Raw genomic sequence first — 24787 nt, 5'->3', positions numbered from 1 at the left:
CTTCTTTCAAGCAGCTCATTTCACCTCCAAGAAGGTGACACCATCTAGAACCAAAAATGAAGCGGCAAAATGTTGAAAATAAAAATAAAGCGGACTTTATTTAGAAGATAAAGGTGGTGGTATCAGTTTTGGTTAATAAAGTTGGGCTCAAGTGTTTTAACAGGTCTTTTACTGCCATCACAGACTGGCATGCCAAGGGCATTCTGAATGCCAATTACAGATTGAAGTTGTTTCAAAATCCAAGATGCTATCAAAAGCTGATGGAGTTTGAATTTTTCTTAAAGTTGGACTAACACACTTTTATATAAGAGTGACTAGATTACTTGGTTCTGAAAATGAAAATACTACACTGAGCAATTCCCCTCCTCCACAAGTCCCTAAGGCAATGTTGCAGTTGCCTCTGACAGCCAAAATCTCAACATTTCAACAGAAGGGAGCTGGGAGGAACTGGCAAAATGAAAAGCAAAATTAATGTAATTGTAATCGATATAGGCAGCTGCCACTTGTGGCAAACCAAAGCCTAGTCTGATGCCTGTTTTCTTCACATTTCACTGACATCTTACCAGACGGTAATGACATTCTTGAAGGAATGTGCCAAGACTAGAGTGGGGAAGGCCCAGACAGTGAGTGGACAGAATGCATTTTGCATCCAGTTGCCTTAGGTGGTACAGTTGATTAAGGACAAATACCCAGTGGGAAGACCCACTAGCCAAAGGTAACTAGAAAAGAGGAGGATAATAAATGCATAACCAGTGCAAAGAAAACTGCGAGGCACCAAGACCACAAACCAGCCAGCCCACTTTCCTCCTCTCCATCACTGAACGGTCTGGGAGAAAGCATTAGTAACAGCACTTGTCAACTGCTTCCCTGGAACAAAACATGACAAAACACACGGAAGGTTTTGTTTTCATTATGGTTCTCGGTGTACTTTATTCTCCTGCTGTCTAGCTAAGCAGCCCACACAGGACAGAAATGGGTAGCACTGAGGAATGATCAGATTTTTTTTCTCCCCAATATTCCTGCCCCCTCCCTAAGCCCTGACCAACCCTTATCAGGAATGGTTAGTATATCATCCTTTCCCTCAAGGAACAACTAAAATTTAAACAAGGCATTAGAAAGCCAGGTCTCTTCATAGGGCTTAGGAGCTGGTGTGAGCTCTCTATTCACAATGGAGCGTCTTTCCTTCAAACACCTGGATTTTTTTTTTTTTTTTGTACACTGGTTCATAGATCGGCACTTGACTTTGAACCTGGCACCAAAAGGCACAATATCTGATACCCTGTACAAGAGCTATTAGAGATGCTGCCATATGGATGGGCAAAACTGAGCCAATCCCACTTATGAATGGAAGGCCTGAACAGGGAGTTGGCAAAGAGAAAAAAATGTAAGCCCATATTTTTTGCTAGAATGGAAGTAAAAGTGGGAAGTTAAGGTCTTATTTTTTAATCCTCCAAATACCAGGAAGCAATTTAAAATCTTCCATGGTGCTTTTGAAAGCAGCATATTCAAAATGCCAGCAAAAACTCCTAATAATTGCAAAACCAAAAGGGGATCAAAGCTCACTGACATCCCTCCTTATTGCTGAAAGAGGCTAAAACCAAAATTCAAGGTGCCCTGTTCCCTTGTAAAAGGGAAAATAATTGATTTATCGTTATCATAGCACATCACACTTTAAACAAAAATATTAAAGCGTGTGACCAGGGGAATGTTTTGACACCATTTTATTAATCTTCAACTTCAGTGGAAAAATATAACCTTTTCAAGTGCCATTTTCATCACAAGAGTTCTAATGTAGATATGTGTGTGTGTGTGTGTATACACACACACACACACACACATATGTATTCTTTTGATCACTTGGTTTTGAAGTGCAGCAAGAGACCAATACCTTATTATAATCAATCAAATAAATGAGAACAGAAGGCCAAGCAGTTTCCAAATGGTTATTTTATCAGATTGTTTATAAACATTAAATTTATCCTTGTTTGCAATCCAAAATAGTTACCTGAAGTTTGCTGTTTGTGTGTGTTTTGTTTTTAGTATATGTTTTCTAAACTCTTTGGCACAATTTTCTGGGGGCGTTCAGACTGCCACAATACATGTCAGGAGAGAACTTTTCTTTTGTGCTGCCAATTCTGAACATTTAAATTTTGGTTTGTTTGGGTTGTGGCTTTCTTTTGAAGTCTGCATTCTTTATTTGTAACATTGTATTTTTATTTTTTCTATATCCTCTAACTCCAGAGATTTTTTTTTCTCCCCCCACCCCCCCCCCAACTTCTACATTCACAGTTGAACCATATTATTAGGAAAGGCGCCTTGATGAAAAGATCAGGATGGGAGCTCTGACCATTCGTCAGTGTTTTCCCTAAAATTAAAAAAAAAAAAGAAAAAGGAAAAAAAAAACCCAAAAAACAAAACCTAAAGAGCGTCTTTCCTTTTTTTTTCTCTTCTCTTACATCTCTTGTGCTGCATCAGTAGACCGAACTTCAGTTAGTTTTATGAAATGCAACATCTAACCCCTTTTTTTTTCTGGGAAAAAGAAACTGCAATGACTTGAAGTTGAGAATGTGGATACCGCCTCATTCACACACATTCATTCTCAGACTGTAAAGAGTCCCTCACCCTCCTTTTAGCCGGCACGCATACAGTACCAGTACCATGTGGCAAAGGTACACCAAAGGTGGGCTTGAGACTCAGGCTCCATCTTTCTCATCAGTAGCAAAGGCCAGGCTGCCTTTTACAACAAAGCACCACAGCTGAACCCAGTCCCTCCTCCTTTCCCAAACTAGTCATTCCACTCGGCACCGGCCAAAAGACAGAAAAGCTAGTTCTAGCCTCTCCTGGGAAGAGAGCGCTTCCTTTTTTATAAGCAAGTAAATCCACTGTTTTTCTCTTTTCCAAGATGGCCAACGTTATGGTTTTCTACGAAGTCAGTGCTTACTTAGCTCACTAACAGCACTGCTGTTGGTGGCCGCAGCTGCTGCTGTGGCAGGATTTTCAATGTGGTGTGTTTTCAAGCCTCACTCACTCATTCTCTCATTCCCAAACATTCAGCATCCGTGCACACTCCTCACTTCCGGGTTTTTCAAAAGATTGGAGATTTCCAGTGGGGGTCTCAGGTTATCATCCCAATGGTAACAGATCTAAAAACAGATGGAAAAAAGGTCAATTTTTGAGATCGCATATAGCCAATAGAGCCAAACATCTCACTGATTCCTACAATTAAGTGCTCAAAGACCTGAAGTGAATTTGTCAACTTTGCAAGGACTGATTATTTTTATTAGTTCCCTATATGCCATCTACCTGCTTTCATTAGCACTTACAAAGGGTGGGAAACTATAAAGATTAAACTCAAAATGGCCAATTTTACTGAGATATGTGCGTGTGTGCTAAGTCACTTCAGTTGTGTCCGACTCTGTGTGACCCCATGGACTGTAGCCCACCAGGCTACTCTGTCCATGGAATTCTCTAGGCAAGAATACTGGAGTGGGTTGCCATGCCCTCCTCCAGGGGATCTTCCCAACTTAGGGATCGAACCCACATCCTTAGTGTCTCCTGCATTGGCAGGTGGGTTCTTTACCACTAGTGCCACCTGGGAAGCCCTGAGATCTGGGGTGTAAGTGAGAGAAAAACAAAGCTACATTTCAAAGCAGATGTCAGATAACTCCAACTTTGGATATCTTTTGTAAAATAAAGCCTTGTCTAAAAGCACTTCAGTAAATAAAGAAAAGAACATGAGGAAACAGAGAGCAGAGAAAGATTTATGGGAAAAGGCCATTATCGATAACTTTATTAAGGTTCCAAAATGATTTGGGGACTTCACTGAATTCTAGTCATGTAAATTCTGTCCTTTATCACCAAATACTTGGCTCAAGGAAAGATGGGCTGCCTGACCCTTCCACTAGTACAAAGCTGAGGAACAAAGTCCTGGCTCAGAAGCACTTATATGGGAAATAGTACAAAACACCAAAAGAAAGCCCTTGTCAGAAAAATCTAAAGGAAATGTACCTCCTCCCCAAGAAAGCAAAAGAAAGGGCAATGGAAACAAGCTCTTACCAAGCTTGGTTCTTCAGTTTCCTCAGTTCTTTTGTTGCCCATGTAGCAAGGGTTTTTGCTTTGTTAGTCTTCGATCTCCGTCCTTCAGTTAACAGTTCATGGATCATTGGCCTAGCTTCTACTAATTTCAGTACATCCTTCCCAAATGCTGTACACAAGTCCCTGTGCAAAAAAACACGCCTGAAAGTGAGCTCCTGGCCCCACAACAAGAGCACGTTCAGAACCTCCAAACCTACAGCTAAGCTAGCTATGGGCTTCTTGGTATTTACCTACTTTTTAAAGCCAGAAGAAATTTTCAAGATAAATCTAACACCTGCCCTCAACAGATTACAAAAATGAGATGTAGTAACTCCATGGCTGATTCATGTCAATGTATGACAAAACCCACTGCAATGTTGTGAAGTAATTAGCCTCCAGCTAATAAAAATAAATGAAAAAGAAAAAAGATTAAAAAAAAAAAATAGAATGACCTTACCCAAGGTTCCACAGCTAATTCATGGTAAAATAAGAACTAGATTCCAAGTCTTTGAGCTCCTCAAAACCAATGTTCTGTCTTCTAATGATGCCTCAGAAACCCTCAGTAGAGAAGGCCAAACAGAGGTGATTTGCTGACCAACATCAGAATATGAGATGGACATAGATCTGATGTTGCTTCTATACTTCTTTGAGAGCTCACTTCTTAAGAGTTTGGTGGGAGAAATTAGAAATCTGGAGGGTCTGGAATGAGATTAGAGCTAAGTCCGAAATGAATTACCACCTAAGAACTCAAAACAGGGTAAGATGTGGTCTATAAATTGAAAGAAGTCCCCTCTGTGCCAAAAAAGGTGGGTAATTACCATCCAGGCTACTCTCAATATTCTTTACAACATGTCTTCTCATTTTCTGTGAGAAGTCCTATTCAGCTATCAGAAGCAGAGTATAACCTACCCTATCAGTCCGGCAGCACAAGCTACTACTCCATCCGTATGATCCTCATCTCCAGCAATGTGGTCAATGAAAGACAGAATAAATTCTACTCGGGGCTGTACCAGCATCACATCCGCTATAAAAGAAAGAGAAGGTCTAATGAGGTTGCCCTCCAGCTGGCAGACGTACACCCTGTTTCAAAATTCCCAAATACCCGACCTCCATCATGGAGGCTTCGGTCCAGAGAACTAGTCATACACAGTTACACCAAACTATTTTTCCTCATTCTTCAAGTCAAGAGAAGATGTAGATACTCCTTAACAAATAGAAGTATGTATATATATGTAGTAGGACAAATGCAATCTTTAAGCCTATGATATCAGAAGTGTGAAGTACAATATTTCCCCAGTCAATAACAAAAAACATCAGGTGACAGAGGAAATCTAATCCCCCAATCCTTCAATTCAGATGACTGGATGGGGGAGGGGCAGCACATCTCAAGAACTCCCACTTGGGGTTGGTACACATGCACCAGCATCAACAGCCTTGCTAGATTCCATCCCTTGCAATGATCAAGTTGTTCAACAACACAGCTGAAGACGCAGTGGTCAGAAATAATAAAGTCTATAACCTCCCCCAAAGCTACTCCCTTCATTAGAGCACTGTTCCTCCTCCCCTTCTTTTAAGCAGTAAGTGTAAGTTAAGCAGTAAGTGCATGGCTACATGTAAGCCACGCAATGAACACAGAGTCCATCTGGCTAAGTGCACACTAGACTAAGTCAACTGGAATGTATACTCAACGGTGTACGTTCTCCTGGTCTCCCTTCAATCCCTGGACAATTCCAGTATAGGCTTCCAAGCAGCCTTCCCGTAGCTCATTAAGATAATCCACCATGTCATAGTCTGACTGCAAGAGAAAAAGAACAGAATCACTGTATTTGATGGCCTTTGGTTGTGCATTTGTCAAAAGTCCCGCTCCTCTAATCAGGGCTGGACTTAAAGATACCTTTAAGCTTACCTTGTCCACTTGGGCCTGGGAGGCCTGCTGAAGAGTATTCAAAACAACCTCTAGGTATTTTTTAAACTCTCCACCAATAGCAAGGGCAATATCACCAAACACTGACAGAATCTGTGGCTTCACAGACCTGTGGACATTTTCATTCTGACAAGGAGGAAAAAAAAAAAATTTATGTCCAGACTCAAAGAGCTTTTTTTAACAATAAGCAACTAATATCTTGGGTATAGAGTCAATATATTGGTTCTAGACCTGTAAGTGACATACACAAAAATCAGCAGTGGTCATCTCTAGATAGAGGGAGAGATTATAATATTTACTTTTCCTTTGTACTTTACAGGTTCCCACCAGTGCCTCTCAGGTTCCATACATTGAGCATGCATCCCTTTATTTCCTTAGGTTAGAATCATCTTGTAAAAATGAGCAATTCCCTTCATAAGCCCACAGCCAACATTCTGGAACATACAAACTCTCTGTCACGGATCTTGATGTTTAATCATCTTTCTAAGATTCTGTGTGTAGACACTCACCCCCAAGTTCTCCAGTAAGAGCTGCATCACCTCATCACAGAAAGGTAAGATGTTGGATTGCAGGGCGCGGCATAAGTCTCCCACTAAGCCCACAGCTGCCAAACAAACCTGCAAAGAATCAAGCTGATCATCTCTGGCACAGAAAAGCCTGCCTGCAGGGGTAAGGCATGATCTCTACCTAGCTACTGATCCTCTACCACATGAACCTAGAGCCAAAGCAGCAAAGACCCTTCTTCCCTGAGCTTAGTTCATTTTAACAACCAACATGGCAGAAAGAGAACTAGGATTATTTAAACTACCATTAAGAAAGGACAGAAAAGACAATATTCACCAAGGATGGTGGTGGCAGAGACAGATGGTTTATTGAAAACAAAACAAAACCTTTCTGAGGGTGCTACTCTGGTGTGTATAATATCCAGTTTCTTACTGACTACTTTTAGTTCAGACACTTATGGCAACAAAGTAGCTCAACCCTGATACATGGGGAAGCACCACCTGGGTTACAGGATCCAGATTTCTGTACTATAATGCCTACCAGGTATAAATGAGGACGTAAACATATTATTTTTGAAAAGCATAGCTTACCTGGTACTCAGCGTAATTTTTCAATCCAATGCCCAGGAAGGGTTTAAAGGCCTCCATGTACTTTAGGAATTCACCACCCAACACTGTAAAAAAAAAAAACCCCATCTATTAGCACCATAGGATCACAGAAGTGAGCAAAAATAACCATCTTAGCTCTCCCAAAATGTACACACCCCAGTCAAAAGGCAGGGTAAAATGAGAGTTAAATACCAATTTTATCATAAAGACATTACTGCTGTCTTGGACAAGCCAAATTCATAACTGCTGGAGAAAATGCCAAATCTCCAGAGTGGGATTTCACTCTGGTTGAAACTACCAAGTGGTATGGCTCTCCAGGAATGTCAAGGTTCATTATGAATTGGCTGAGGTAGTCATACTGACTTCCACTTCTTCATCTGATTGTAACATGAACTCTCGGGAAGCCAGTTTGTTTTTTTGGCCTCACCATGTGACTTGTGGGATTTCAGTTCCCTGACCACGGATTGAACATGGGCCATGGCAGTGAAAGCACCAAATCCTAACCACTAGGCCATGAGGGGTTCCCAGAAGCCAGCTTAATAAAACAGGATCTTTAAGCAGTTTCATCAAGGACTTATTTAACAAGCCAGTCAAGAAAAGCTGCCTGGGTTTCATATTCAATTCAGCTACTCTGGGAACCAAAATTAACTTATGTGCCCTGCCAGGGTGGTCACAAGGTGCCAGACCAGTTGGACATAGGCTCCTTATGCTAGAAATGAGTCTGCCTTAATAATACACCTTACAGACCACCACTGAAGAAGCATTCCTGGTTTCTGAAGTCAGATATGGTTTCCCCAAAGCAATTCCAAATAGTTAGATATGTAACAATCAGAAAATCAATTCCTAGAACTCAGTGTTTCATCTCATTCCATACTAGGCACCATATTGTCTCACACCTAGATCCAAAACATTAAAACCCAAACCAGAAGGTACCAAGTGCCAGGAAAGAAAACATAAACTTTTGCTTCCTCCATCCTTTACAGGCGTCAAAGTTCAATAAAGCAAGTTAAGTTTCAGGGGGAAGAGGAACCCGAGGAACATGAGATAGATAACAGTTCCCTCTACCCCACAAAGAGCTGCCAACCTGACTTGCAAATTGGCTCCCATTCACTTCAGGGAGAGTGGCAAGGCAGTTATACACAAATTTATACTTATGTTCAATCCAACTCTGAACTGACTCAATATCCAGTAAGTGAAAAGCAGGACTATGCTTTTTGCAGTCAAAAATTCTTCATGGCTACTGAAACTCTCTTGCACTCTAAAGAAGTTTCCTTGCCTGATTGCGGCTCACTGACCTTCCACCAATGTGCTAACTGCCATTAGGGCATCCTCTTGCACTCCCCCAGACCCAGCTGTGCTTTGGAACATCCTTAACAGGGAGGCCATGACCACATCAGAGATCTGCAAAGCATCTTGATGTTGCACCTTCCGGAGAACATTCTGTAAAATGAATAAAAGTTCAGAATCTGTTGATTCCAAACCCTCCAACCAGCACACCATACTGTGTCTTTAATTTTTTTTTTTAAATCAATTAAGTCTTTAGAAATTTTTTGGGGGAAAAGCTTTCTCTGCTCAGAAGTTTTGAAAGTGCAAATCACCTGCAACAAAACATACATCTAAATAACTCATCTATTTCCCAATTCAGAACAAACACAAGAGGATCTTCCATCAAGTGTGATAAATCAGCCTCCATATTTAGCTGTATTAAAATGGCAGTTCAATTATTTCAGCTTTGAAGAAGGACATGTCATATGAGAATTGCTACTCATAAAACAAAAAAGCAACCCTTTCTATGGCCTAACCCATTTACAGATTGTGGTCAAGAAAGTCTTGATAAAGCCAATCTGACTTTTCCTAATTCAACATTCCTCAAACCTCCCTCCTTACCCTTTGTTTCAACTAGTGTCACTGGATCAGGAAAGACCTGTTAACAGCCATGTTTTAAAAAATTAAGTCTGGCATAAGGAGACTTAAGGAGAAGGGAGTCATAGGTAAGATGACCTAGTTAGCATCACTCAATTCTATAACCTAGTACCTACCCTAAGCACTAGACAAGTTCCAAGGTTTCCCTGTACTTAGGTAAAAAAGGGAGTAACTCTTCAGCCATGCCATCATGCTAGTCATGATCAAGGAGTAACATTTTAATTTTCCCAGTCTCTCCCCAGAAAAAAAAGTCTACTGTCATTATCAGTAAATTATAAATTTATAATCTGTATATTACAATTATAAATAACAAAGTTTCCAATAGCAGTTGCTTCCAAAGATGATGGCAAAAACACAAGGCTCTGTTTTTAGCTCAGTGAACCATAGCTGGGAACCAAATCTGACTGGGCTACACTTGAACAACCTGATGAAAACCAAAAACGAAAGGCTGCTAATACAAAATAGCTTCTCATGTTTGCGAGGACCATCACAAATAGGAGGAGTTTCCTTCCCTACATTGTACAAAAGGTAAATTGCATTGCACTGTACAAAAGGCAAATTTTATGGACAGACAAGAAAGGAAAATGGGAAACTCTCCTAATCAATCAGACAAATGTCTTCTGAGAAGACCTTCTGACCATCATCACCCACAACATCATCTTCAGAGTTCTGTGTGTGCGTGAACTTGTCATCCTGAGACACAGTGCTTTCCCTGGTGCTATTAAGTGATAAGGCACCATCATACCTGAAGAGTTGCGCAGAGTAAAGACTGAAGGTCATTGAACTGGATCCTATCCGATGTGCTCTGGATATGTGACTACAAAGAAAAGAAGATCGTGTTCTGAACAAACACCTTCTAAAAGGCTCTAAATGCCCTCCCAAAAATGCTTCCATTTCTGCTGGATAAATAATCTCTACTAGTGCTAATGGAAAGTAAATAAAAAACCTATGTATACATATGGTGTAACACATATATGAATAAACTGTAGCAAGCAATGCAACTGGAAGTTGCAACATTTTTTCTATGAGCCTTATGTCTTTCTAAGAACATATATACTTAAACACCAAAAAAAAGAGAACAGTCTTGAAAATAGAGCTATGTGTAAAGTACCACACCCTTCCCACCAGGAAGGTGTTCAGTCTCACCTCCATCTGGAGCACCTGTTGCAATCGTTCCATGATGACCAGAGTAGTTTTCTGAACCGCAGGGTAACAATCCTTGGCACTGTTTTTCACAATTTCCATTAGTGATTCATATGCAGAACTCCTCAGGTTGTTCTGGTGTCCATCAGGTCTGTAACGAACACACAGCAAAAAACCTTAAAGTCTTAACTGAGAAAGGACAGAAAGTCTTCTTATATAGACATTATCTTACTGAAAATAACCCACAAACCAATATGGCTGCAGACCTGATCTGAATTTGGCAGATACAATACAGCCTGGAACCAAAATTTCAATCTCTGAGCCAATGATTATGCTCAGTATGGTCTCCAGACCTGATAATTAGAATGGCCCTTTTAGAAAGGGGCTAAAATTATATGAAAAATAGGCAAGCATGCTGAAGAACCCATGTGGACAATAGAATAGGTTGCACAAAAAGCTATGAAAAAGGTATCTTGGGAATTCCCTGGTGGACCAGTGGTTAGGGCTCCACGCTTTCACTGCCAAAGGCTCAGGTTCAATCCCTGGTTGGGAAACTAAGATCCCAAAAGCTAGGCAATAGGATTCTTTTCATTTCTCCTATTGCAATGTTTCTATATTAGACAGCCCCCACAAAGAGTGTAAAAGGAGTTGGATGCAAAGACACCACTTATTTCTGTATAGTATCAACAGTTACCTGTCTGTGGTCTCCAGGAGCTTCTGAACTATGAGTTCAAAAGAAGAAGATAAGCAATAGGTAGCTGGTTCTTCCTGATCATCAGCTACATCTGCAGCTTCATAAGCAGCTTCAGCCAGACTGGAGAAAGCCTTAAACCCAGAGTAAATATTAATTAGTCCTGAAAAGACCCCCATTCCAGGATCACCTCATTTTCCCTTAAGATACCCTAGGCAGTGTTCCTTTCCAACTGATCTAAGACTAAATCAATGGCAGTAAATCTTTAATTCTTCCTGTCAAGGTCATCTCAAGACAACATCTATAAGTATCCTTAAAATTAAATAAATGTATGTATCTATATTTTGTTTCTCCTGCCCACAGGAGAAATAGTCTCTAAACAGTACAGTATTCTCACCTACCATGAATGCCTGCCACTTCATTTCTTCTCTTTCCATTCACAGGAAGCCTTTCAACCCCACTCCTTCCTTATTTGAACTTCCTCCCCCAAATCCCAAAGTTCCCTAGTGAACTATACTCAGCCTATACTGACTCAGCACTTGGGCCGCCTACCTTCCTTCCCTCGTGCCCCCTTCTTAGCAATGCTACTTTTCATAGCCAGCAAATCTCTACCTTAAAATTTGTTGTCCCCAAGCCACTGAAGAAAAGAAAGAAAACCAAGTCCAGAGAATTTTCCCACTGGGTTAGCATGACTGTTCTAAACAGTTGGGGAACCAGTCACCATGAGTCAACAGCTCCCTCTGGGTCATGCAGCTCACATCTCCCCCACATTTTAATTGATGAAATTAGGAAGGAGATGCTATTCAAAAACAGCCTTCTAGTCAGGTAGATCCATTTCTCTCCCACACCTCCTACTTCCTTGCCAATGGCTTAGTCAAGCTCCTTATCTCAACAGGAAGAAAATGCCTCACCCAGCACACATTTGAAGCCACTCTGGGTTCAGCACTGAGGCCCTCAATCAGACACTGCAGCAGGGGAGTCAAGTAGACATCATTGATGGCGGCTTCAGGGAGCAGTTCACAGATTCTGCCCACTGTCCATGCAGTTGTATCTCGAACAACTACACTGGGGTCTTTCATTAATTCTATTAAGGTGGGCATAGCCTGTAAATATAACAGTTATTGGCAACACAAAACAAATATAGCCTATAAACGTAAGTTATTGGCAAAGCAAAACAAAGATTGATATTCATGCTGACCCAATACCCCAGAAGAGGAAATACTGATGGCTGGGTTTTAACTCAAAGTTATCAAAACAGTTTTGTCATTTTATAAGATATGCTTGTCAAATATTCAACAATATAACAAAAGTAACTGGAAACATGAAAAAGTCCCCCTCTCTTCATCAAATCTCAGTATAGTTTTATTAAGACTTTGGTACAAATACTTTCAGCCATCTTGACTGAATTATTCAGGCAGAGATCCCAGGATGCAGCTGAAATGGCATTTAGCTATTCCTGAAAGGTTGAGTTCTATATACTAAACAACTAAAATGCACTCTTGTGTCACTTGTTGTAGCAAAATAAATACAAAACTTTCATCAAGATTTTTCATTACATGTCATTTTGTCCTGAGGATTGAATACTCACCTCATTAAAAACCATGGAGAATTATTTGTGTTATAATATTTAGTGAAGAAAAAAGAAACCAACAAAAAACAAGCTGTAAAAGTATTGATACAGTAAGACCTCCACCCTAGTACACACGCATAGAAAAAACCTTCAGGGATAAATACAAAGCATTAATAATGTTATCCTTGGGCAAGAGGATTAAAAGTAACCTTTTTTTGGGCCTTTTCTCCATTTTTCAAGTCATATGGTTTTTGTAGTAAAAGTAAGAAATACATTTTATGCCTCATTGACAGCAAATAGCTATCTTTGAAGTGACCTTTGTGGATGACTATTTACAGCTTTGTTCTTAAAGACAAATGGTCAAGCAAAAAGTTAAACAATAAACACCCCACTTTCCACCCCTACACTCCCTCAGCTTCACCTGTATAACTAGTGGTTTGAGTTGATTGGGCTCTGGTCCTTCCAAGATGCAGCCAAAAGCCATCACTGCTGCATCCCGGTACCGCCAGTCAGGGTTCTTGATGTGTTCCTTGATGAAGGGAAGGACATGTGGGACAATGTCATCTTCACAGCAGGTGGCCAGGAGCATGAGGCACACCCCTGCCGCTTTGCAGGGGTTCCAGTCATCATCGTCGTCATTTTCATCCTGGTAAAAGAATGTGGCACTAGTTCAGCTCCTGATCAAAGAAGCTCTTCAACTCAAAAGGTCCTCTGACTACAGTACTCCCAATTATCATTACAACTTAAGCTTTGGGGAAGTAAAGAAAATAGAAAACCTTCATATCTTTATCTCCTCCACAAAAACTCATCAACACAACCTCTGTTAAACAAGATGCAGACAGAGGGAAGGTATTTCTCCCTACTATACAAGATGAACAAACTCCCACTACATGGAATACAGATGAATTTCAAATACATCAAATAAAAGGCAGAATAGAAGAAAGCTAAATGACTAGTAATGTAAAGCTCAAAATTAGTCAAAACCTATAGAGTTAAAGGTGAGGGAAGAGAAAGAAGGCACTGGTAGGGGCAGCCTTCTGGTATGCAGGTAATTATTATATTTCAATAAAAATAAAAAAAAGATTACATTTGGATCTCCCTTGAAACTAGAAATCAAGGTCATTTTTACTGTGGCCATTCACACCAGAGTAATTTAAGACATTTATACTTATACAGTTTCAGAAAATTACATACCTAAAGAATGATTTGTTCCCAAATGAGAAGCACAGCAAAAATATACAAAAGCAAAAATACTAAGATCAAAAGATAAAAAATAAAATAAAATAAAAAATAGCAACTGTAAAACTGAGCAATGAAAATTTAAGGGAACATCCAGTCCATTTCAAAGTAATATATCTCTACTTATCTTTTGAGACTGCTATATTAAGAGTCATGAAATTCCCTAAAAGCAAATTATATTCCTGTAAACACAGAAATTTTGCAGTGCTCAGTTACAGCATTATTTCCTCAGAGCACTGCCAGCTCTTTGGTATATTTCACATGCACCAGAACAGGTGAGGTGACAGAATCTTTCTAAACACCATACCAAAACAAAAGGAACACCATAAAGCCAAACAGGAACAACAGTGCCTTCTTCCCCAGGTGGCCCAGTGGTTAAGAATCCACCTTGTAATGCAGGGGACACCGCTCAATCCCTGGTCCGGGGAGATTCCACGAGCTGTGGGGCAACCTAGCCCGTGTGCTTCAACTAGGGCTGCACCCTAGCGCCCATGCGCAGCAACTACGGACACCCATGTGCCCTAGAGCCCGTGCTCCGCAACAAGGGAAGCCCCTGCAGTGAGAAGCCAGCTCACCACAACTAGAGAAAGCCTGCACGCGGCAACGAAGACCCAGCACAGCCAAAAATAAATAAGTTTTTTAAAAAAGGGGTAATTTCTCTATTTACTCATCAAACCCACATTCTTCATGAAGTCTTGTTCCTTTTATTTGGTCACAAACTACTCAGAGCCTGAAGGACCTTACAGATCCAGTTCAGCTCTTTGAAGTCATGGATAAGAACATCAAGTTGTTTCAGAATTGTGGAGTTTCTTCATGGCAACTGTTCCACAGCAAACCAACCACTACCAAGGCCTCACAGTTCACTTGACTAGATTTGGAGGGTAACTTACCTGTTTAGTTAGTGTCTGTGTGAGGATTGGAACCAGGTACTGTAGTGCTCCCTTGGCATAAAATTTGCTGGTGTGCTCAGGGGGCCGTCCTTGTTCTGCTGCCTGAAGAGAAACATAAAGCAAATTCCGGATGGCAGCAAACAAACCATGAAGGCGTACCATGTAAAGTCATACAGTGAGAGCTGCCCATGGGTCTGCTCAGGGCAACAGGGACACAGAGACTGCCCTGGCAGTCCAGTGGCTAAGACGCTACGCTTCCACTGCAGGTGGCATGGGTTCCATCCCTGGTTAGGGAAGATCCTGCATGCCTTGAGGTGCGCTCCATCCCCCCGCCGAAACACATGAAGCACATGGTAACATGCAGTATGAGTGGTCTTTGGAGGCACTCATTTTGTCTAGCTACTTCAATGAGATTCTTTTAGGCCATACATATAATCTACTTTAAAGGATCAAGGCAATCTTAACAATTACACTCTTTTTTCACTAACTGACCTTTGGATAGAGATGCACTAAGCTCCCATAAGGTGGCCAAAAATAAGACAGCGCTTTCTGAAGGACATGAAGACAATTAAGGTTGGAAACAAAGCCAGAATTTTAATTTGCAAGTGCAGAACTAACCCCTTTCTCTATATCTAATTTCTTCACCGGTTGGTAAGCTATCAATTATACATCCCATCCTTGCATTAGGACTTCCAAAAGAAAATAATTCAGCATCAGATAGCATCTGGTTAAAATGTGACTGCCTGCTGCCCCCTTGTGTTCACAGGACTAATATTTACAACAAATCCAGGCTGGTAAAAATAGATGCCTCATGGTTGTGGCTAGTGAAAAAAAAACCCAAAATCTCTACAAATGGAGATACCTTCTAACCCCAGTCAGAATAAAGCTCTCCCAGAGGAGAAAAATAACATCCACAAAAAAGGTAAGTCCCAAATCCCAGTCAGAATAACAGCTCCCAGCACATCAACCCTCCTAGGCTCACCTCTGAAGCTTCAATGGCCAAATCCATTTCCTCATCACAGACGTTGGACCAGAATTCTATCCCTTGTAGGGCCACCTCATCAATGTCACTTTTCATTGCTTCAATTGTGATCTTAAGAGAGAAAACAAGATACCCCAGGTTCCAAATAAATGCTGGTTCAAGTTCGACCCCTCCTACAACCACAGATATTCAAGTTTCAAAAATGTAGATTTATGAAAGCTAGGTCTGAAATGAAAGGCAGGAAGAAGAAACAAGAGTTTTAAGATATATTCTTTTTATGAGTACAAAGTTAGCACAAGTTTTCTTGGCACACTGCTGATGAACTCAAATCTAATACTCAAGGAATTTCCTTGATTTCACAACATTAAATAAAAAAATTACGGAACTGACAGGACAGGATCTAAGAATAAGGGGCTTTTGCAATTAGCTATATGCTCAAATGCATAAAATAGAAGTACTTACTGCAAAAAGAGCAGGACCCATATATGTCTCCATGTACTGATAATATAAGGACATTATCTTCACCAGATTCTGTAAGGCAGCCACTCGTACCTTGTGCAAACATCAGATTAAACAGTTTACTTCTTAGTTTAATAACAATGCCATCTGACAAAGGTAAATAAGTAACTGCTTCACTTAAGTGGGTCAATAATCTATAGGGTTAATCAAGGTATATTTGGGTAATATTTCCTTTCCTTCTTTTTTACTTTAAAGGTGTCTGTGGAACCCTTGGCAGGACTACTCACTATTGCCCTCAGACTGGATGTTATTTCCACCTGCTTCAAGAGTTAAGGTTTAGGCTCCCAAAGTAGGAAAGCTGTTTCAAAGGCTATAACGGAAAACAGGCCTTTGAACAACCTAAAGCAATTAGGTAGCAAGGCTGATCACAAACCATTTCTCCCTTAAATCTTTTTTAAGAGGGTGGCAACTTCCGTCATGTTAGCTTTCCAAGGACTATTCTTCCCTCTTCTCCAATATATTGAAGAAAAATTCTTTTATTAATAAAAGTATTAGTCAAACACTATTTCTGAAGTCACCAGATTCCAACATTTCAAACTACTATGCTAGAGTGAGCATTTCCTAGGAAAGATAGAAGACATGACCTCACACTTACCCTTGTATCCGGACACTGTGTGGCTTCACAGACTACCTGCATAATAAAGTGCCTTTCGGACTGCAGAAGAACAAAAATAAAGAGAATTAGAAGAAGCATGTGTATACGAAGATAACTAGACTATCCCTTCAAGGAAAACCTCTCTTTCCCTCAGGGACCCACAGAACTCTGGACCATTTGCAGGTTTTCCTAGACACAGCAATGGGACTATGAGGACTCTAGTGTTTGCCCTGGTGTCTACTATCTGACCTGCCCTCTAAGGAGGTCCCTAATCATTTAATCCCTCAAATGATCTTCACTAAAACAAGACTTGAAGAAGGAAGCAGATAGAAAAATGTAGGTCACAGGATTTAAATAAAGATGGTTAAAACAAAAAAAAATCATACATCAGGAAAACTCCTTTCCTCGCATTTAAAATTTAAGAGAATTCTTAATTTAAACAAACCCAGATCAAGTGTGGTAAAACATAGAAGACTTAATGAATTTTGTTTGCTTCCATCCTCTTTTGATATCTACAAGGAAAAACCCAGTTTTCCAAATAATTAGAACTGCAGTTTGCTTTGGTTTCTTAGACATCCCAACTTTGTCCAATGTAAGGCCAAAAAAACCCAGAAAGCCCAACTAAAGAGTCAACAAATACAACACTTTCAGATCATATCACCCAGCAATTCCACTTCTGGATAATATATCCAAGAACAGAAAACAACTTCTCAAAGACATATTTGTATACCCACATACACAGCAGCACTATTCACAATAGCCAGAAGGCAGAAGGAAGCAAACCAAACGCCCATCAACAAACAAATACAATGGAATAGTATTCAGTGTTAAAAAGGATATTCTGACACATGCTGTAACAGGAATGAACCCAAGACATAATGCTAAATGAAATGAGCCAGTCACAAAGACAAATCAAATCCTATATGACTCTGTTAATATAAATTATCTACAGTAAACAGACTCATAAGAACAGAAAGTAGAAAAGTTGGTTGCCTGTGACTGGGAAAGGGAAAACAGGGACTTAACAATTGTTTCAGTTTTGCAAGACGAAAAAAGTTCTGGAGATTGGCTGCAAAACAACGTGCACACACTTAACACTACTGAGCTATACATTGGTTAAGATGGTAAACTTTATCTTATTGTACATTTTAACACAACTAAAAAGAAATAATAGAGGGAAACACTTTCAGTCAAAATAGAATTTATATATTCATTTCCAAAAGCACCTTCCTACTGAAGTACGAAACAGCCCAATTTCCGTAATTTAAAAAAAAAAAAAAAATCCCCAAAGCATACTCACATTTTGGACTGCAAAAGGAAAAACCTAAGCCTAGAAACATTTTAGATCACATTATTCTCAAAAGCCAGATGAGAAATGGCAAACACCTATTCCATGGCCATGTTCACAAAACACAAATCTTAACTAGACTGGAAATAAATACTTCTAAACAAGATAGTACTTTCTGAATCATAACCTTAAAACAACACAAAACTTTCATTTAGCTCCCCTGCCTCACCCTCTGAACCTATACTTTTTAATCAAAAGACACTTACCTCTTTGTCAAAGTTTGCTTTGGTGAACTCCAGTGAGTTCAGGAGTGCATTAGTAGCTGCTAGCTTCACATTATTACTAGGCTCTTCTTTCCTCATCCCCTGGATTATGGCAGTCAGAATCTCATTGGATTTATCCTGTAGCTGCTCTGGGTCCTGAAACAAGCAGAAGTGCAGTGAATATAATAATTGAGCTCATGACTAATCAGCAGTCCTTCTATTCAAGAGAGTATCATGAGACTTTCTCTGATCTTTCCCCACACATTTCCATTTAAGGACAAACCACCTGCAAAACATCCCAGGGTCTGATAGTCCAAACTTGAACTGGAACAAGTTAAACTCATCAACTTCATCTCTTGACTCCTTAGCGTAATCACTCTGGGCATGAGGTAATGCTGGCTCCCCACCCCCTCACCGTTCTGTGTACATGGAGATGGCAGTGTGGTGCTTCTTCCAGGCCATCTGGACCGACTGAAGTCAAGCTTCAGAACATCTGAGGACCAAGGATCAACACCTGACACACCTATGAAGTCAGGTGCTATGGACTCCTTTGCTTCATCAAATCTGTGTATCAAAACTGATACCAATGGAGAAGGAAATGGCAACCCATTCCAGTATTCCTGCCTGGAGAATCCCATGGACAGAGGAGCCTGGCAGGCTACAGCCCATACGGTCGCAAGAGTCAGACACGACTTAGCATCTAAACCAAATAAAATCTGAGGAAATAGGAAAAAAAAAAACCTGATACCAAGAGTGGTAATCTCAGCAGCAAGAGTCTTAGAAGTGTTGCATTTAACATACTGTGTCGTGGCTCCAGTAGTTAAACCAACCACAGCTCAAAAGTTGGCAAACTGTTTCTGTACAATAGTCATCGAAAAAGTAACACAGCATCCCTGGTACATTGAGGATCTTCAAAAAGGGATTAGGTCAAAGAAAGGAGGCAGAATCTATGCCTCTCCAAACAGGGATTTTCATCTTGAGTTTGTGACCCTTAAAAGTCTCTTTCTTTAGGGCATGATTAGCAATATGAAGATAAATTAACTATCCAAATATAGAAGTCTAACAAATAAAGCAGCCCTACTTTCAAAACACATTGCAATAGCTTGTTTTTTTTTTCATGATGATAAAGAATAATTCTAATACCATGCATGTTACAACTAGAGGGAATCAGCGGTATATAAGTTAGATACGGTACTTACTATATCTTGGCAAATGTAACCAATAGCTTCCAATGTCGACTCTTTCATGTGCTCTGTGCTGTTGGGATTTGTGACATTGGCCACCAGCTGAGGAATGAGTTCTGGCCACTGGTTCACTGGGATCTCTGCACAAGCAATACCAGCCACACACTGCGAGGCAGAGCTAGGCCGGTAAGTTTCTGTGCCCAAAGTCTGCAAAACCTGTGGCAGGGGCACACACACACAAAGACAAAAGATATCAATTTCTAATACTATTTGAACACATTTTGCCTACCAGCACACATCTTATATCAGTCTCTGAATTATCTTTAATATAGAAAAGTAGGAAAAGGCATATACAGCATAGGCCAACTGTTGGGAATAAAGCTGGCCTCAATACCAAGAGCAGCATGATCAGCATTGCCCCAAAGCCTAGAAATGAAACCAATCACCCCCTATTTCTAAATAGAATCTCCAAAGCCAGACACCTCACCTCAATTTTCAACACAAGGTAAGAAAGTAGCAAAGGTACAAGTATAGACAAAGAATGAAGCCACAATGACCCAGAGTTAATCATTACCATGATCAGCTAATTCAGTCAATGAACTAAGACTCACCAGTCCACTCAAAAAGGCAAACAGTTAACTGTTCCTGGCATGAACACAGGACAAAGAGTAGCTGCCAGACATTCAGGCCAGCTCTGCTGACTGGGTCAGGTCACTTAGTATCCTGCTTTGTAGCTAATAATAATGAACTCCCTCCTATCTTTCCCCCTTATATGGTATATCATCAGCTCGGTAACATCTGACTGATTCTAAATGAAGGTTTTGCTCTCTAGGCCTACCAGAGCTAGATTGGACTTTAACAAAATCTGTGTGTCAAAGATATGGGTGGGGAGCACGGATGAGATGAACTGTCCAAAAGGGCAAGGGGTGAACAGGTATTAATCCAAGTCAGACTAAGAAATCATAAGGTACCTTCACATTGTATTGCACCATCTCTGAGTACATATGGAATGCATACTGAATCCCAGTCTCTATGTTTATCTTTTCTCCTTTAAGTTGCTTCTAGAAGACCATTAATATTACCTCAGGTGATTTAGAAACTAAACGTCTAACTCTTGAGTACTACAAGTTATTTTTTTTAACCAAGGGTGACCCTAAAGGTAATACTCAATTATCAGAAACAAGAGGATAAGAAATTAGCTCTCAACTCTGTCCAAGACCCAGATTTCAAAAAAAGAAATAACCACCAGCACTGAGAGAGGATCACTAGATGTGCTATGAAAAGGGAAAAAGCCCTAAATAACTGCTATTACCCTTCATGCACAAAAGCTCAATAATGCTGATAGAAATTCCTACTCAAAATTTTTAAAAAATTCTGGGGCTAAGATTGATGTGCCCCACCCCCAATTACAGTTCTGATCATGTCTTCTCCCATTTACTACTGTGTAATTTGAGGAAAATGAGAAATTGAATGAGTACAGTAAATATCAAGATTTCCAGTCATTAATGGGATAAACTTCATTTATACCAAATTATTGACAAGAAGATTAAAATGTTATTATATAAGCAAACTCAAGTGGATAGAAATAGCTCTATATATTCCAAAGAAGATTCAAAGTAAGTTGACTTTGTAACCTAGTTTTCTGTCATCAGTTCCTCCATGCAAGACTGGAGAAAGAGGTACATAATTAGAAACAAAAGTTACCGCTGCAAAGGGCACTAATTTACCTAATGCTGACACCCAGAACCAGGAAACAGAAAATATGATATGCAGAACCATGACCAGCACAAATAAAGATGCAGGAATCCTCCCAATGGCTTCCCCTCAAATAGCAGGGCCCATCTGACTGCACAGATTCTTGACTTACTACTCTCTGCACCTTATTCCTGTAAGACAGGCCACTAAAGAATCTAATTTTTAAAAAGAGTGTATATATATACATATATTCTGACACTCTGCTGTGGCAAGAATTATGAATTTCTAATTCAACAAGAAACTCACAAGAACCCCATAATGCACAGCGACAAGGGACATTCAATTTTCCTAAAAAAAAAAAAAAAAAAAACCCATCTGCTAACTCTTTTAAACACTGACAAAAAGCCAGATATTTCTAAAAATTTCTCATAATTTGCTAAGTAGATAAAAACAAGATTAAAGTCATAATCTTATTTCATAAACTCTTTGGGCTTGAAAGGCCCAAGAGATCATTTAATTCCCTTCCTGACCACACAGCACCATGCCTAACCCACCAAACATTGAGAATTATCTACAGCAGATGTTCAAGAAAAGCTCCGTGCTAGTTAACTAAGGAAGAATCACTTGAAAAAAAGACTATGAGAAAGATTTAAATACAACTTTCAAAATCTGCAAATTTATGACCAAAAAAAACGACATTCCCTAGGCTAGTATGACCAAAGGCTAGTATGACCAAATTACTTACATAATTCTTGACTTCTCGTCGAGCATTAGCATCAATAGCTAGCCACCTCTGCTGATATTGTGCCTTGATATCTGGATCTTTAGATGTCAAAGAGTTCTTGATCTGTAAACCAGCTGCAACTCTGGCAACTTGACTGTTTCCTGGATTTGCCAGCACTCTGGACAGTTCCACAAGGAAAGTGGGCTGTTAAGAGATGTGAATAAAAATATCTCTTAGGAATTTCACCAATCCAGACTAGCACCAAAAAACTGGGAAAAACCTAAAAATATTAGGACATAACACGATATCTCAGAAAATGCCAAAATATTTACTTCAAGATTCCTATAAAAATGTTACTTGGTACATAAGGAAGTCACCATCTTCTCATACAGACTCAGCATTTAACAAGGAGTTACAGCTTAGTGCCCGAATCTTCACATTAGATCCCCCAGAATTAAAGCAAGTTTGACAAACTGGTAGTCAGAGGATTCTTCTACCTGCCTAGAATACTATCTGGTACCTCAGTAAATTATACTTATTAACTGAATATGTTATGACAGGGTAGAAAGTAAAATTGTTTAATTTAGATTTTAAAAAATCTTAGTCCGAAAAGAATGATATTCAAGAGTAGCTTTTGATCTCATGAAAGCATGCATAAGAGAGGGAAGTACTTATAAACCTAAAACAGACTTAGGAGGCTGATCTTTAGTTTTAAGTGCTTCAGTAAGAAGGTAACAATGTAAAACATATATATAAAGAAAAAGCAATAACAAATATTTAAAAATGGGGGCAACTGAAAGGATAAAAATGTCAAGGAAAATGACTCTATGGTTACCACACTAAAGGTTCCTATTCATTTTGGTCTTGAGTTGTTTAAACACAGTGGATTTTTTAATCCACTCGACCTTTTGTAATGCAGAGGTCCCCCAAAACTACTCCTTTGGTTTAAGTATCTAAACACACATTACTCTTCTCCACAAAAAACTCTCTCCAAAAAAAAAAAACAAAAACAAACAAACGCTCTCCAATGGAAAAGTTAACAGGAAAACCCAAAAGCAGACAGCTTCTTACCCTTCATCACAGTGGAAGATAATTCTTAAAACTTTTATTAATTATGTACCACTAAAGAATGTTAAGAACGTTGGGAACAAGACAAAATAAATGCTAGGAATAAGAAAAGGCTTCTTGCCAATTTAGCGAAAACCGAAAACAGAAATATATATATACCAAAAGTTCCATACTAGTGGGAAAAAAATCTTTTCTATGGAAAGTTAACGATAAAACGATTAGCAGCAAAAACTAGCACATGGAAGGGGGGGAACCCACAAAACACAAAAAAAAACCTAGCTTGTATAAAATAAAAATACTCCTTGTCACTGTTTTTGCTTGCGCTATTTTGCATAGATAACACAAAAGAACACATCTGGTTACAGTGTTATTTACCTTAAACCATGTCTAGTATCATTGAGCCTTCTCTCTGCTCCCCACCCCCCCCAACAGGAGGGAATACAGAGAAACATCACTGGCACACAGGCTGTTTCAACCAATCCATCTAACAATTCTTACACAGAGGTCCAGTCTCTAGTGGACTTAACATTCATTTTTCCCTGTACCCCTTAAATTCGAAAATATGACAAACGAGGAACTTTCCTCTGTGATTTCCTCTGGAAACAGGCCCGATCTCAAGGATGAGCCTCAGCCTGTTATCTGGGTGCAGATTTAGTCTCTACTGATTGAAGGGGAGGGGGGACCTGGGAGAGGAATAACCAGTCAAGAAAAGGGAGAAACATTGCCGGAATGGGTTAAGAGGCATTCAGGTGCAGGCCTGGCCATGAACATAGATCAAGGGAGATTGGAAAGGGTAAAGCTCTGCCAAGTACGTGGAAAATCATAGGGGCCACAGGACAGGAAGAAGAAGCCGGTCCCGATCAGAACTGGGCGGGCAGCGGGGCTCCGAGCTTCCACATGGCCCCTAGGCCCGGCTCCCCCACCCCCACCCTTGCTGAACACGCAGCGCGGTGCAACCTAACTTCCCCTCCCTCCTTCTTTCTCCCTCCTGCTGCACCGCCGCCCTCAGGCCGCGCGCCGATTGGGCGGCAGTCACCCCGGCGCGCCGCGCCATTGGCTAGCTGCCGGGGCCCGGGGCGGGACACACCCACCGGCTTCCCGATGGCGGGGTTAGGTTGGACCGGGGGGGGGGGGGAGGGGGACGGGATGGGGCGGGGTGGGTTCCCGAGGCCTGGGCCTCCGGGAGGGCGGGAAGGCCCGCACGCAGGGGATGAGGAGACGTCGGGATGGGGGACGGTGGGGTGGCACGCACCAGGTTCTCCACGGCCGCACGCTCCAGGAACTTCTGCGCCGCTTCCAGTTCCAGCCGATCTGGGGGGAAGGAAAGTGGGAGAGGGGCCAGGGTCAGAGGGACCAGGGTTTCCCCTCCCCCCACCCAATCACCTCAGCCCGACCCCCGGCCCCCGCGTCCTACCGGGAGACACGGTCTTCTCGAGGATGGTGATCAGCTCCATGGCGAAGGTGGTGGCGGCGGCGACTCCTCCTAAGACGACGGCCCGGCCTCTCGGGCGGCGGCTCTTAACTGGGGATGGGGGTTGGGGGTCGGGTGGGAAGGGAGGGTGGGGTGGGGGGCGGGGGTCACCACAAGCCCATTCACCGGTTCCCTCTTGGTAGTCGCTCTAGCTCCCCTTCCTTCCTCCTTTCCTTCCTTCCTCCCTCTTTCTAATTTGCTGCTGGCGGCGGCGGCAGCTGCTCCTCTGACGGCGGGGGAGGGACCCCGGGGGCAGCTCAGAGCGCGGCTGGTGCTCGGGTGGCGGAGGGAGAAAGAAGGGAAGGGAGGCAGTAAGTGAACGGCGGCTCGCAGGGAGGGAGAGAGAGGGAGGGAGGAAGGCGGAGGGATATTCGGCCGGACCTCTCCGCGGCGGCACCGCGCTCCATGTCGATTGGTTGCCGCCGGGGCCAC

General features: G+C 41.1%; 1 protein-coding gene across 1 annotated transcript; it reads right to left on the bottom strand.

The window, feature by feature from the left end:
- Positions 1-72: 72 nt before the first annotated feature.
- On the bottom strand, positions 73-24434 carry KPNB1 (karyopherin subunit beta 1). Its single transcript, XM_043470062.1, has 22 exons — positions 24299-24434; positions 24137-24195; positions 21838-22020; positions 19413-19613; positions 18217-18369; positions 16663-16722; positions 16011-16100; positions 15549-15659; positions 14567-14668; positions 12859-13083; positions 11779-11970; positions 10871-11001; positions 10180-10327; positions 9779-9850; positions 8406-8550; positions 7093-7175; positions 6508-6615; positions 5981-6124; positions 5764-5869; positions 4984-5098; positions 4057-4218; positions 73-3143 (listed from the first exon to the last, which is right to left on the bottom strand). Coding segments are annotated over exons 1-22 (2631 nt in total). The 5' UTR covers positions 24339-24434; the 3' UTR covers positions 73-3142.
- Between the last annotated feature and the right edge of the window lie 353 nt (positions 24435-24787).

This window comes from Cervus canadensis, chromosome 1, assembly GCF_019320065.1.
Source record: "Cervus canadensis isolate Bull #8, Minnesota chromosome 1, ASM1932006v1, whole genome shotgun sequence".
NCBI classification, from domain to species: Eukaryota; Metazoa; Chordata; class Mammalia; order Artiodactyla; family Cervidae; genus Cervus; species Cervus canadensis.
This window is presented reverse-complemented; position numbering and strand designations above follow the sequence as displayed.